The following is a 16116-nucleotide window of genomic DNA, read 5'->3' as shown; positions in this document are numbered from 1 at the left end:
TCTACATTACTTTTATATTGCAGGCAAGACACCTGAGGACAGACCACAAGGTAAAGCTCAATATCCCACAGAAAATGTGAGTGTGATGAAACCAGACAGAGCATCCACCTTCTACAACATGAGCTTTACACTGTGTGCATGAACACACACAAACAGACATGTATATCAGCAGCTGCACTGAAGTACTGTCAGAGCCTTCAATGTTTGACTGTATAAGCCTATGAAATCTGCTGTATATGCAATATCTGACCAGTTTATCTAATATTGTTAATTCCTCCCTTACATGTGGCCACTATGTTTTTAAACTACCCTTAAACGGCTATATATAAGACACCACACTCACACTGATCCAGAACCCCTGCAACCAGTCTTCAACCTTTCACTCTCTTCAGGTCTGGAAACAGTTTTGTCTCAGCAGCTGTCAGCCCACATACAGTATGTAACGGTAATCTTTCTGAACCTTTGCAATCTGCTTTCAGGGCCTGTGACTCTACTGAAGCTGCATTTGCCAAAGTGGTATATGAGGCTCTGCTCACTGTGGATTAGGATTTTACCTCTGCGCTCTGACTCAATCTCAAGGCAGCTTTTGATACCAAAGATCACTGCATATAGCCTAGTCCAGGACCAACTGGAAAACCACTTCAGTGTCTCTTGCCTGGCTCTGATGTGGATACAATGTTTGACTTATCTGAAAGAACAGTGTTTTTTCTCCCCCAAAAATACTAGTATTTTCTGATGTGAAATATTGGAGTATCCCAGGGCTCTGTTCTTGGCCCTCTGCTTTTCTCTTTTTATATTTCACCTCATGGCCAAATTATACAGTCATATAATTAATTACCATCGCTCACTGCGCTACTCAGCTGTATCTTACAAGTAACAGTGAGCTTTGACAACTTTGTGACTTGACAGCCAGTAACAGATTGATCAGTGAAGACATCACCAAGACCGACTGTCTTTTTTTTTTTTTTTTTTTTTGTCTGTGGCAGATAGACTCGACTTCATGTCCTCTTGAGGCCTGCCACTTGATGGTAATAATAAAAGTCTTCATATGGTTCAGATTGCTGCAGGTAAAAGACACAAAATTTACCACAACACTGATTTTAGATTCATTTCACTCGTCCCATTTATGTAAGATCAGACTTTTTGACATGCATCTGATGTCATACAGTATAAAATTATGAATGGACATGCCCCTTTCAACCTGTCTGATGTCTTTAAACTTTGTATTCCATCCCATGCTATTTGCTCTCAGAATCCAGGGGGCCTATATCCTGCAGGCTTAAATGGCTTCTTCATTCCCCCTCCATCTGAGACAACCTGTCCAACTCCATTAAGCCTTTAAATCTAAACCTGAGACTCATTTTTGGTCCCAGTCTCCATTAAACCCAGGACTTGCAGTCTATAGTCCATCTTGTCCTGCTGATGAGATTACTGTAAGCTTTCTGAAACCACAGCATCTATCTAACCCACTGTTTAATCCCTATACACACAAAAGCATCTTGTCTCTCTGTAGCCCCTCCTTTCTTCTCCGTGTTCTCTCTTTTAACTGAGGCTTCTCATCAGCTGTCCTGGGACCTCATTCCCTCTTCAGGCTTCTCTCTCTCTCTCTCTCTCTCTCTCTCTCTCTCTCTCTCTCTCTCTCTCTCTCTCTCTCTCTCTCTCTCTCTCAATTCAATTCAATTCAAATTCGCTTTATTGGCATGACAGTTAAAGCAGAAGTAAGCGATATTTTTGTGTTAATATAAGTCTTAAATAGTTCTATCTTCCGACAGCAATCACTTATATAGAGTGTTTGGACCGAAACACGGGTCTGTCAGTCCCTCTGCTCTGCTGTAAACCGAGGAGCAAACTTTTCTTGTATCCTACAAGTTTTATCCAATGAGGAGAGAGAACGGCATGAAGGGCTGTGTGTGCAGCCAAGGGATGCGCGTGAATGTGGTGACGTAGGGACGAGGACCATGACGACATTTGGAGAGATTTTGGAGGTCTTTGATTTTGAGGTGGCACGTTTCTCTGGTGTTACTCAGGGGGTCTGTCTCTGGGCAGAGGCTGTTACAGAGGAAGGCTCTATGTTTATAGGAGTCAGGATCAGCTTGTGCTAAGTGCCCCTGAAACTTAATTGACCTTTTAATCATGTGTAGAGAGAGAAGGAAGTGTCCCAGCTCTGCTCTACATGCATGATTTGGATTTCTTTGCAGAACTGAAGATTAAATTTCTCTGTGGGTGTTGTGTCCCACGAGGTGTGCCTCTGTGTCATTAGAGGGCCCCACACTTCACTTCCATACATAAGTATGGGTTTTATTATACTGTTAAATAATTTTAGCCAAATTGTAATTGGAGGATTGAATTTATATAGTGAGCTTTTGATGCTACTGTATAGGCTCTGCGTGCCTTTTCTGTGAGGGAATTTATTGCTTTGTTAAAGCTACCGGATGCATTGATAATGATGCAGAGATAATTATATTCCATTGTATGCTGAAGTGTGGTCCCTCTTACCCTGAAAACATGTTTGGATTCCTAGCCTGGCCTCTCTCTCTCTCTCTCTCTCTCTCTCTCTCTCTCTCTCTCTCTCTCTCTCTCTCTCTCTCTCAATTCAATTCAAACTGCTTTATTGGCATGAACAGAAATGTGTTGTTGCCAAAGCATTAACAAAATATTTACATAAATATTACAATATTACAATCCATATTTTGTACAGTACAATGCATTTTATACAATTACATATAAATCTATGCATTTGTGATGTTATAGTGAGTCCCTCAGGCTGTGGCAGGCAGATACATACATTTAGCTGCCAGAGGAGCTGCTGTCCCTTCACCTAACAGAACTGACATTTTCTCTTCTGGGGTCAACATGTGAAACGTTCTTATCTTCTCTATTTCCCTGAAGTGAGAGTTTCTTATTAAAGAATACTTCTCGCAGTAGTAGTACAGTCTCTTTCTCTCTCTCTCTCCCTCCCCCTCTGTGTGCTTCATCATTATTGCATACAATCTATAATGCTGTCATCTTGATTGTCCATAGTGTTGCTCTCTTCTGCACACACAACATCTGTTGCGTGGCTGTCTATCCTGAAAGAGGAATTCCTCCTGTGTTTCTCCTCCTCGTGTGTCTAAAAACTGCCTTTTTCAAGTGTTTCTTTGTCTGAGTCTGAAGACAGAGGGCATGGAAATGCTGTGCAAATTTTAAGCCTTTTGAGAGTCATGAAGTTGTAGACTCTGGTGTGTGATACTGAGAAGTGGTGGCAGAAGGTAGCCTACACACTTTCCACGTTAAACAGATGATTCAAATTATAAAAAGAGACGACAGATGATCAGTATCACACAGATGCATGCCTTGGCATTTGACCCTGTGACAATCATGGGGCCAGAAAGATGACATTAATATAATAATAAGGGTTTGTTATTCTTCAACATCTTTGAAATTAAAAGTATTTATATTTTCATATTCCAGGTATTCCTCATAAAACATGTTTGTGACATGAGGCCATTTGTATTTTAAAAAAAGATTTCATTCATTTAAAAAAAATATAAATGCAGAGACATTTACTTCATGCCTACGTAATGATTTATAGAGTATTTTTGTGTGCCATTCAAACATTGTCCTTTTTATGTTTTCTCATCTAAAGTATCCTGGCCTCTGTAGGAAATGATGACAAATGATCCTGCTGCACACAGTGATGTTTGTGTGTTTACATATGTGTGGACAGTGTCATGGTCCCCAGATCTACTGAATGTTCTCTGTTCGTCCTCCATAGTCAAACAGACAGACGGACACACAAACAATGGATTTTGACATTTTTTGATACCTGATTGATTGTTTTGTGATCAATGTGAATAAAAAGTGAAAAATTAACATGTCAGAAATGACACTCTATGAGGTTGTCACTCTTTTGTTGACCAATAATTAAAATCATCATCTTTAACCAAAATTAAAGACATTTATTGCAAAAACGCATTGATTCTAATTTGGGTCATTTTTGACCCCACTCATGGAAGAGTGTAGGTATTGGTTGCTCATGCATCTAAGGGTTAAATAAGAAAAAGTATTTGCGTAAAACTGAAGAGCCTTCGGTTAATGCTATTGATTAATGATTACTGTCTGTATACTGTCTGCATATTAGATAGTCCTCAGATAATTATAGGTTCCCCTCTGAAACTAAGTGGATTTAACATAATAGCATGAAATGGAAACACCGAAGAATGGTGCTTTACTTGAATAGACTGAAACATACAAGCACAGCAGCAGTCAATACATTCCTCTTCTTCACTAAAGTCACCCATGGCCAGACAGAAGACTCCTTATTTCTTTGCCCCTGTAGTGAATCATGACGGGTTTATTATAACGCTCTCACTCCCGCTCCCTCGCCCTCCCTCTCTATCTCTTAACAAATCATATCAAAGAAAGAGCAGAGCTGTGTGGGCTCAAAGTTGAAGGAGAGACGACGGAGCTGCTGCCGGTGTCGGCACACACTCTGCTCAGCACCACGGACAGCGATCGATCGAAGCTCGGACATAAGCTATACATCGATATCTAAACATTGGAAAATTTGAGGACTGAATCGACAACCAGAAGTTTTGGTTTTTGAGGGGATCTATTCATTTCTAATTTGATTCCATGTGGACTTTTTTTCCACTGCTCACCAAAGTAAGCCTGCTCTTGATCTCTTCATAAATCATTAGTGTACCGAATAACTGGATTAAAACACGTCTTTGCATTGGGAGTGCATGACGTTATAACAGGTCTGGCAGAGACATACACTAAGAATAGGTTAGAGCACATACTCATAACACAGTCATTATCCCAGACATTGCAGTCCAGCAGATCTGCTGTGCGTAAAAGCCGCGGCACTTTTCCAAACGACTCCCCCTCGGCGCACGACGGACTACTGTCAGAAATGTCAGGCTGAAGGAGTCGACTGTAATTTAGGGCTGTTAGAGACCCACAGAGGTGACAACCACTTTTCCTCGCTATTCGTGGCTCAGCGGCTTACTGAAAGGACTCGTTGTAAAAGCTGCTTTTATGTTTTGTTAGAATGTAAGATACGTGGCCACACAACTTTCTGCTTGGAAGTGGCGCACACGGACGGACTCAAATTCGAGACAAACTAACTATAAACTATACGCTTCGTTTTTACCCGATAATCCTAAATGTGGAGGTGGCTGACTCTTCCCTTCCCCGATCTGCTCCACAGAAGGCATGGATACTAACAGGGTAGAACTGACTGCTTTTTTCTAAATCCGTGGACACCAATCTACATCTGTGGCACGATCTCTCCTGTTCTTTTCTGACAATAATGGAACCTCTGGACCAGACCCACTGGATCCCCCTCTCCTCAGACCTCGATCCCTTATCTGCAGCGACCCCCTCGTCCTTCCTCTTCTCTCACCCCCGCCTCTTCAACATCTCCTCCAACCTGTCCACCCAGAGTGTCCCCTTCCAGGGCAGCAGCACTCTGGTCACGGCGGTCATCTCCCTCACGGTCTTCATGGTGGGTCTGACGGGCAACACTCTGGCCATCTACGTGGTGCTGCGCTATGCCAAGATGAAGACCGTCACCAACATCTACATCCTGAACCTGGCTGTGGCCGATGAGCTCTACATCATCGGGCTCCCCTTCCTCACCACGCAGAACGTGCTCTCCTACTGGCCCTTCGGCTCCTTCCTGTGCCGCGTGGTCATGACCGCAGACTCCATGAACCAGTTCACGTCCATTTTCTGCCTGACGGTCATGTCCATTGATCGATACCTGGCTGTGGTTCATCCGATCCGCAGCACTAAGTGGAGACACCCACGCGTGGCCAAGGTGGTGAGCGCGGCTGTGTGGGCCGTGTCCTTTGTGGTGGTCCTGCCGGTGGTCATCTTCTCAGATGTCCAGGTAAAAAATCTCGTGTCTGTCTTTGTATGCAGGGGCGTTTCTAGACACTCTGGAGGCCCCGGGCAAGAGGGAACTTGGAGGGCCCCCAGCCCCAACCGGGACCACAAACATCCAAAAATCCCAAACTATTAATGATTCAATACTGCATATATGCCAACCCAGTCTCATGGATTTCTATAAAACGTACCTTGGTGGCTACGTTGGTCCAAAGTGCAAAAACATAGAGGGTTTACAATAATGGCTCTTAAATTGTATGACTGTTACATTTTTTCTGACAATTTTTTTCCCTATTGTTTTGCATCCAAGTCACGTGACTCTCAAGTTTCCAGCCCTGAGAACAAAAAACATATTTCTATAAGTTTTAGTGGAAAATCAATATTTTGAGGTAGTTTCTGCATAAAAATGCCTTTTGATTACATTTCTAGCAAGAAATATATATTTTATTGTCATAATATTCGCTCAGTGAATGTACATAATCATTCACTTGCTTGTTGTTTTTTCACCAGAATAGCCAGAATAATTTGAAACTGCAACGTTTTCTGCTGTGGCTATGGGTGGTTACAGTACATTTTTATATATAATACTGGGTTGACTATGCACAACATTCGATGTACACAGCCAGTGACAACATCAGGTTGTCACCGATATGGACCAATGTCAGCTGTCCCTGGGGGCCCCCTTCCAGCTCAAGGCCCTATAGGCAATTGCCTGGGCTGCCTGCCCTGTTGCAACGCCTCTGTTTGTACGTCCCAGTGTAAGAAGTGAAAGCTTCAAACAGAACCACGAGACATAGAGGTGATCCTAACCCTGCAGCCCCCTCTTAATGAGGCAACTAATCAAAGGTACAGTACAGTGCTGGATCTGCAGTTGGCTGTTTCACTTAATTAATGACAAATTGACCATTAGAACCTGAATTAGACCACCCCGAAACATTATCATTTTTAAATTGAAAACTTTTGTAGCCAAAAAACTTTGCCAGATCAGTGATGTAAAAAAGATAAGAAGAAATAAAAAGATTGCACATTATTTCACAAAATCAGAATATAAATACTTAACTTGATAATTTTTTTGAAATGCACTTATTTACTTTCTTGCCAAGAATTATAAAGAAGATCCATGACTTACACCAAGCATGAGGCCAAAGCCAGTTAGCTTAGCTTAGCACAAAGATGGAAAAAGTGGATAGCCTGGCTGTGAGGGAAAACTGTTAAGTTTTATATAGTATATAAAAAAAATCTTTCTTCACAGCAAAGAAAAAGAAACTGTCAGCAGTGATTTATTCAGTCATCTCCCAAATAGAAATAACAAAACTCAAAAACAAGATACAGATTAACGCACATGTGCCAGACTGACTATTTAAAACCGTTAAGGCTTTTATGGGTAAAACATGACCACTTGTAATGTGAAGGTGTTCTCTTAAGGTGTCAGATACAGGAGAGTATCATCATCAGTTACTCTAAATTTAGCCTCTTTCAGCTCATTGTTATGAATTTATAACCTACAACCTCACTCTTTTTGTTCACCTTCACTCCTCTAAAACCTATTGTAAAGTAATTGCAGATGATGCTCGTTACCCAACACTGAACAATAAATAGACGAAGCTTGCAACAAACTGGTGAACATAATGGACCTATTTGCAGCAGATAGTTTCCTGATTGGTTGATACAGACCAAAAACTGAGCTATAATGAGAGTGATTCTAACTTAAATTTGGTAGATATTGAGAAACACAACACCAATTTAATGCTAATCTGTCTCTGTGTTTACTGGATCAGTACATTTATGTTTGCAATGTCAGCAACATGAATTGTGTCTGGTACTGTATATAGCTTGTTGTGCTGCCCCCAAATTAGCATGCATAAACAGACAAACAAACAAATAAATATATGAAACACCGATTTAAAACATTAGAAGCACGTGTCTACGTGGAAAGAATACCTTCCTCTTCTCTACAGCATGATTTGTGAATGCAAACATGCAGACATTAAACTGCAGTCTTTTGTTCAGATGTTAAACAGAAGCTTTTGAATGCACAAGGAAAGAAAAGCACTGCAGCAAGTTCTGTTACAGCAGAGCTTTTGAATAGAGGAAGAAAATGTGACTTCTTACGATTGCTGAAGGACAGGACAATGTGAGCTGCTGTGCCAGGTTATGAAGTTACTTGTTGGTTTGGCACACACCAGCAAAACACATTAATGTCTGGAAACGTCCTCAACAAAACACACGTCTTAAAAAGCCCAAAGAGCAGATAATGTCATTTGCATTTTTACAAACATCCTCTCCTGCATAATGTATGGGCTTTGCAATTAAACCCCTCAAAGTGCAATGTTTACCTCTTACATTCTACTCACTGTCTGACTAAACAGATGACGACTGGATTTTTAATTTGCAGTCGTCTTTGCCATTAATATTAATGTTTCAATCAGCTTATTTCCACTCGCTTTAGGAAACATTTAACTCCTGCAACATGATCTGGCCCGATCCGAAGGATGTGTGGTCGACAGCCTTCATCCTCTACACTGCCACGGTGGGCTTCTTTGGACCGCTGCTCATCATTTGCCTCTGCTACCTACTTATCGTTATCAAGGTGTGTAAGTGTGTTTATGAAGCTGATTTAAAAAGCTCATGTATAAATTCATACTGTAATCTTCTTCCACATGATGATATTACTCTCATCCTCCAACACCCACTCATTTTCATCATCATTATCCTCTCACATTCATCCCCCTTCATCATAATCAAAATATCCTCGCTGTTTCCTGTGCAGGTGAAGTCCTCGGGGGCGCGGGCGGGCTTCACCAAGCGTCGCCGATCGGAGCGTAAGGTGACGCGCATGGTGGTGGTGATCGTGGTGGTGTTTGTGCTCTGCTGGCTGCCGTTCTTCATCATCAACATGGTCAACCTGGTGGTCATCATCCCAGAGTCCAGCATCACCGCAGGCATCTACTTCTTTGCTGTCATCCTGTCCTACGCCAACTCCTGTGCCAACCCGGTGCTCTACGGCTTCCTGTCAGACAACTTCAAGCAGAGTTTCAGAAAAGTAGGTTGAATGTTGTGTGGCTCCCATGTTTTGTCAATTTCGCTTGGCTATAGGCAAGTTAGCCTAGCTTAGCACAACAAGAAGGAACAGCCTGACTGCTAACCACACAAATTACATTTGTCTGGTAGGCTATTATGACTTTAAATTCCAATAGGTACTAAAGTGCAAAAAGCAATAACCTGCGGTTCCACGTCGAGTGCCAAACTGTTTCTTGGCTGCAAACAGTGACTTTACTGAAGGTGAAACCAAAATGTCAAACTAAACTGCATCACTTTCTCCTGTATTGGATTAGGGGTGTTCAGTCTAGACGTGGTTACCTCCTCCATGCCTGACAGTGCACGATGACATCTGAGGATAATAATGAGACAACATTTTGAGTCTTGTCACTGTGGCAGCTTAAGAGTTTTAAGACTTATAAATTTAAACTTAAATGAAAAGGAAAATAAACACAGTCTGTGTCTTACAGTAGTGATTACATTGCTAAGCCCATGACTCGTGTCAAAGAGTAAAAATATTTCATTTCTGTCTTGGTTCTTTCTGATCATTTGATCAATAATACATCTGACAATGAGTGGTAGTGAGTGAAATGAGCTGCGAGGCGAAACCCTCGTTCTAAACTTAAAAGTTAGTAAAGTTTATAAGAGGTTTGGTTTGGGTTGACTTAGTTTGTGCTTACTTACAGTACATCACCAGATAGATAGATAGATAGATAGATAGATAGATAGATAGATAGATAGATAGATAGATAGATAGATAGATAGATAGATAGATAGATAGATAGATAGATAGATAGATAGATAGATAGATAGATAGAATTATTAAAAATTTCAGTTAAAAAACAGGGTCCTATATGCTTACTACTTACAAAGCTTTGTGATTGTTTATGCATTCTTGCTTTCTGACAGTGACAACCTGACGTTCTTACACAATCTCTGTAGAGTTGAGTTGTTCTCTCTGAAGCACTTCTTTTCTTCTAATCTTCACACACGTGAACAAAGGTTGTGCAATTCCTTTCTTTTGACTTGCATGAGACACAAGGCTTTCTGTAGCTGTCTGGAGTTATCCCTGTATTTAAACGACTGTCACATTTCCCTCCTTGCTATTATAGCATGGCTTTCCACTCAGTCTTCTGGTGTGCCTTCTGATGTGGTCAGGAAACACATCGTACAAACAGGTTCTTCTGAATCAAACCCCAGTTTTGAGAAGAAAGTATCTCAAACTTTAACTACTCAAACCAAATGTGGCCCACTAGCTGAATTATTCTGCTTTGTTATTCATTAGTTAAAAACACCAGCAGCGTTGTTATTTATGAGTTTATCAGTGTCTTGTTATTTTAGGTTGACTTGAAGCCACGATGTGTGGGATTTGAAAAGTCTTTACTTTGGCACCATCTGGTGAGAATGTCAAGCATGTCAGTGTTGCAGACCGTGTTAAACCTCTACACATATCTGAGCCAGGGATGTTGAAATTAATACGTTAAGTGCACTAAGGCTAAAAACTACCTAATTCGAACAACTTGAGATGATAAAAGACCCACACAGAGTGGCATTAAGTAGGTGCAGAATACTTTAAGGGTGTGCAAAATGTTTGAGTGCCAGTTCTAACCTTTTTTTTTCTTATTTCTTATAAGTGTTTTTCTCTTTTTCTGCTCAAATATTGTCGTTTCATGATACTGTTATATCACTGCTTTAAATCACTATATAGCACTTGGCCTCTCCATCAGCTACGGGTCGGTGGTTGTTGGTGCTTCCTGGAGATTTCTGATTTAGCTTCAAAGCATGTACGGATAATTGTTGTTGTGGACCCACAGGTGCTGTGTGTGAAGAGTATGAGGTGCAAGGCCAACGGTGTAGATGATGGTGACCCCAGTGCCCCACGCACTGAGAAAACCACAGCCCATGATTGTGTTCTGCTCTCCCCTCGAAACCAAGTCTATCACGATCCCCAGAGTGGTCAGGTAACCCCCCCCTCCCTCTCTCCCTCTCTCTCTCTCTCTCTCTCTCTCTCTGTATGGTTGTTTGTGTTTGGTGATGTGAGCAGCAAGAAGGTTCTGGTGCCAATGGGGTTTTTCTGTGTGTAGTTTCCTTTTCACCATGTCTATGTGTGTGTTTTCTTCGGGTTCTCCAGCTTCCTCCCAGAGTCCAAAGACATGCACACCAGGTGGATTGGCAACCTTAAAGGGATACGCCAACATTTTTTTTTTCGTGTCTTGCCTCACTCCCAAATCCATGACAAGCAGATAGACACCATCCTTTCAACTGTGCGTACAGTAACAAGGGAGAGCCCGTATCGCCCGTAATTAGCTTAGCTCAAACGCTGGAAGTGCATAGGTAGTGTTAGCCTGCCTCCACCTAAAGTCATCAGAGAAACTCTTCAGCAACTATAAACGGAAACCAACGGGCCGATCTTCGTCTCAGAGCTGACAAAACTCTCCGGTAAGGCATCTTGAGCGGTCAAATGCCGGTAACGGGACCAGATCGGTCAAAACGGAGGGTTCAAGCAAAGACGGTTTATTTTGGTTCAAGCTAGCTACATCGAGGGTAGGTTAGCTTCCTATTTCAAAGTAAAAGCACAAATTCTATCGTCATGGTTTTCTGTAAAGGGTGTTTTGTAAAAGTAACCAGAAGTGCGTTGGTCACAACGGCTAGCTGGAGTTGCGCCGAATTCGCCCAAATAAAATTGTAAACAGCTGGTATTTAGACAAATCTAAACAGCTACTTTCTCGCCTAAAAATGTTTGAAGTGATATAGCCTATTTACAGAGTTTAGAGCTAAAATGAAATCAGCTTCTGACTGCTGATTTCGGCTCGGGTAGGAGGCAGGCTAACACACTTCCAGCATTTGAGCTAAGCTAATTACGGGCGATACGGACTCTATCTCCCTTGTTACTGCACGCACAGTCGAAAGGGTCGTGTCTATCTGCTTGTCATGGACTCGGGAGTGAGGCAAGGAAAAAAATGTTGGCATATCACTTTAAATTGCCCATAGATGTGAATATGAGGGTGTGAGGTTGTCCGTCTCTGTGCTGTCCTGTCTAAAGAGCACCCGTCATCATCCTATGTCAGCTGGGATTGGCTCCAGCAACCCTGTGACCCTGCATGGAAAAGTGAAATAGATGGATGTTTTGTGATGGTGTTTGTGCAGACAGTGGGTTATAGGGAAGTAATGGGAAAGGAAAAACAAAGAAATGACAGAGGTGTAATCTACAGTACTGTATGAGTTGTTCAGCAAAGAGCACAGCGCGAGCGCACACACACATACACACATGGTAGATTAATTCTGCTGTGGAGGAAATGATTAGGAGAAACTCTGAAGGCAGGAGTGAAAGATTAGGAGATTATTAGTTTGTGTGTCTGTGTGTGTCTCTGTGTATGTTTGTGTGAGAAACATGAGGCTGGTCAGGGAGTGAAAAAGCTTCGACTCAGCCTCTGCAGCGTAGGGGCTTCGTGTCCAATTAGATAAGTTGTTCAACAGCGGTGAGGTGCATTAGACTGACAGAGCGGCTCTGATGAGACTCTCCTACAGCTCCTTCAACTGGATCAAGGTTATCCCAACTATCATGAAACTTCCACTATAAGTCACAGAGTGATGTCAAAATCTAAACGCTCAATTATTCATGTATGGATCTGGTTATCCTCAGAATGAGAGTTCAAGTCATTTCTCTTCATCTTCATGTAACCAGAAGCACATTACTGCTCTCAGATATCCTTTTATAAACCTGTGTTTTAATAGTGCGTTTAATTCTACAGGTCAGGGAATTGCTGAAGGAAAATAGTCTGTTAAAGGGATAGTTCACCAAAAATTAGTTTTATCCGTGGCTTCTCTGAGTTACAGGGGGTCTCGGCGTAGCAGTGCATGTCCATATAATGGTTGCAAATGGATACCAACTGTCTTCGTAACGAAAAGACACACCAAAAAATATCCAAATACCTCCATGCTGCTCGTATGTAATGTCCATCTTGTATTGAAGCCCCGAAATCCGAAATTGTCCCGAAAATGTTTTAATAAGTCTATATTTCAAGCTTGTTTGGTAGCGGAAGCTTCGTCAAATTTGGACGAACTGGGAAGAGGACAGACCCTGGTTCGTCCAAATTTGACGAACCGGGAAGAGGAGCTTCGAGAAGCTTCCGCTGCAAACAAGCTTGAAATATAGACTTATTAAATTTTTTCCGGGACAATTTCGCATTTCGGGGCTTCAATACAAGACGGACATTACATACAAGCAGCATGGAAGTATTTGGATGTTTTTTGGTGTGTCTTTTTGTTACGAAGACAGTTGGTATCCATTTGCAACCGTTATATGGACATGCACTGCTACGCCGAGACCCCCTGTAACTCAGAGAAGCCACGGAGGACTCTAAAACTTCTCCCAGCCCTTAGTCGACATGAGGGTGAGTAGATAATGAGTGAAATTTCAATTTTGGGTGAACTATCCCTTTAAACTAAAGTGCTTCCTGTTACTGTTCAGCATGTCACTCATCTTGGAACATTTTTTTTTACATGGCCTGTTGCTTCAGATGCTTTCTTCCTTTACTTTTCCATGATTCTGTCCATCTTCTTCTTCCTCTCTGAAGATCTCTCCTCAGCCCCCTGACTCACCTGCCTCACACACAGCAGCAGAACTGCACCGTTTCAGCCCTACCTGTCAGCCTCCCTCCACCTGCCCCGGGAACGGACCCACCACCACCACCATAACCTCTGCAGCAGCCTCCATGGTGCCCAACATCGTAACCACTGCTGAGCCTCCCACCACCACTGCTCTGACTATGCCCGCCTTCTCTGCTGTCATCGCTCCACAGGAGCAGTAGCCAATAAACACTGGATGTCTTGTGATGGCATTTTAGAAAATGAAAAAAAAAAAAGAAATGAAAAGCTGAGGAAGAAAAATCGTGATGATGTGAGACTATAGGGGAGCGTGCAGAGGGTTTGGATTAACTGATGAAAAATGGAAAACACTGACGCTTCAACGTGTAAAAATGCATATCTCGGGCTATTTCCTGACGCAAACATGCATACTCATTCTCAATGCATCGCAGCAGTGATGGTTCATATCAGTGAAACAACCTCATGAATATTTTTCATGACTCTCAATCTGTGAATCACCTGTATGAATCACCCAGCTGTTTACCAGGCCCCGGGTTTCTCTCCATTCAGCCATCTGACATAAGTGCCTTTTCAGCCGCCTTCAGCAATCATCACGATTCCAATATGGACACAAAAACATTTTCACCGTCCTTGTCTCAATTCCCATTAGTTTGTCAGATAACATGCAAGAATGTATTTGCTTTTAAGAACCAAAAATCTCATCGAGGACATACATAAATCCAGTGGGGGAGAGTTCCCACAGCTACCTAATATCTTTTATTTTGGTAAACAGGGCATTACAGGGTTCTCTAATGTAAACATAATATGTGATTTGGGCTGAAAAGATGAAGGTATTTTCAGATTAAAATCTTGGCCTACTACAGCTTGAATGAAACTGCTTCACAGCACAATGCACTTATTCAGTACAAAGTCGTTTTTTTTTGTTTTATTTTATTAATAGTACTTTTTACGGTATCAAGTTCCCACTCACTTCTGTTCACTTTAAACGGGCACATTGTGAACTTGGCATCAGTACCGCTTTGTGGAGACAGTCTGCTATTATCCTTTTTGTGTACTGTTAGTACTTTGAGCAGCTTAGCTTGGTGTTTGTAGCTTCTCGATCACAGGAAGTGTGACTCTTTGCCTGCTCAGTGACCTTCTGCAAACATGTAGCCAGCTCTGAAAACAAAACCTCTGACCTCTTTGTATATACAGTATATACCTATTACTTTGTGCTTGATGCACTTTGCCCGTCATGTTGGTGCGTGTACCTGTACATTTGTGACATGAGTACAGTATTTGTATATGTTTTTGTTCTGCAGAAGCTGTGATGCTGCTAAATCCAGGGTTTATAGCAGCACATATTGTTGCTTGTGTTACTGTATGAGCGCCTTGTTTATTGTGGGATAGATGCTATTTCTAATCAGACCGGGCAGCACATTATGCCAGCTCACACAGCCTCTGTCAGCTTTGGCCTTTGAACTGCTTATGTTCCAAACGTGTCAGTCCATTTTATTATCAAAGATCCTGAGTTGTGGCAGGATGCAGAGGATGATACCACACGCCCAGAAAATACTTGTTTCCGATTTTTTGGGAGATACCCTTTAAATCTTATAACAGGACACCTCAGACGTATTTCTTCTCAGCCATACTGAGCAACACAACTATAGCAACACTATGTCCTTTGTGTCATGTCACCTTTTCAACACCGACCAGTGAAACAGATCTAAAATGAGACTAAAAACCATAAACCAACTTCAGTAAACCTGTAACAATTTGAGCACAGCTTCTCCTTTTGTGGTGCAGTGACAAAGCAGAAAAACACTCGTCTGTTATTTTTGCATTTTAGTAAACCTAAAGCATTCCTGTATTATTGCTTACGTTTTATTCTCTGGCCTCCGCATTGTCTCCACACAACCAGTCCCTTTATGAAACTAGTCATTGTGATTCAGGTTGTTAAGTATTTAGAATCAAATAATGTGTTTATTGTAGTGAGACATACTTTATAGGAGTGAGTATGTTTTCAGGTTAGAGTTTTCTTAGCCACTTGTTACAGAGAAAGAAGATGTATTCGTTGTACAGGAGCTGATCAGGAGAACATTATGTGTAGGTGATGGAACAAATGGAAGAAAAAAAAAACAAGGCTTTTAATAATGCAGGCTTTTATGTGCAAATACAGAGACTATGTTGTATATTTTACTAGATTATTTATAGTTGTTCAGATGCTTCAGTGCTGTATGTATGGGTGCTATTGGAATAAAATGGTGTGATCATAAATCAGACATTTCTGCTTCCTGTTGTCAAACACACACACACACTGATATGCAAACTGTCACTGTCAATCTGTGGAAATGTATAGCAACACAAGCAGTCTGCACTTTTACGTAGGCTGTGAAATTCTTCTGAGCTGTGGTCAGAGTCAGACGATGGAATAACTATGATGATATAACCTTATTTCACATGTCAACAATCCCATGATACTGTATGTTGTTATATGAAGTGGTTTATGTGCACAGCAGCCAGATGCAATACATGGCAGGGATTCAGGTTTGTGATGCAAACAATAAATGACTGACTCACAGAAGTAAATACATAATAGCTACAGTTAAAGACAGACAA

At 41.6% G+C, this 16116-nt stretch overlaps 1 protein-coding gene across 1 annotated transcript; it reads left to right on the top strand.

Moving 5' to 3' along the window:
- The first annotated feature begins 4413 nt into the window (after positions 1 to 4413).
- On the top strand, positions 4414 to 15772 carry sstr5 (somatostatin receptor 5). The gene is made up of 5 exons (XM_085780162.1): positions 4414 to 5875; positions 8321 to 8461; positions 8642 to 8914; positions 10725 to 10871; positions 13488 to 15772. The coding sequence occupies exons 1-5, from the start codon at positions 5294 to 5296 to the stop codon at positions 13719 to 13721; spliced, it is 1377 nt and encodes a 458-aa protein (XP_085636288.1). The 5' UTR covers positions 4414 to 5293; the 3' UTR covers positions 13722 to 15772.
- The last annotated feature ends 344 nt before the right edge of the window (positions 15773 to 16116 follow it).

Source organism: Trachurus japonicus, chromosome 1 (genome assembly GCF_045865225.1).
Source record: "Trachurus japonicus isolate A0001 chromosome 1, Traja_1.0".
NCBI classification, from domain to species: Eukaryota; Metazoa; Chordata; class Actinopteri; order Carangiformes; family Carangidae; genus Trachurus; species Trachurus japonicus.
This window is presented reverse-complemented; position numbering and strand designations above follow the sequence as displayed.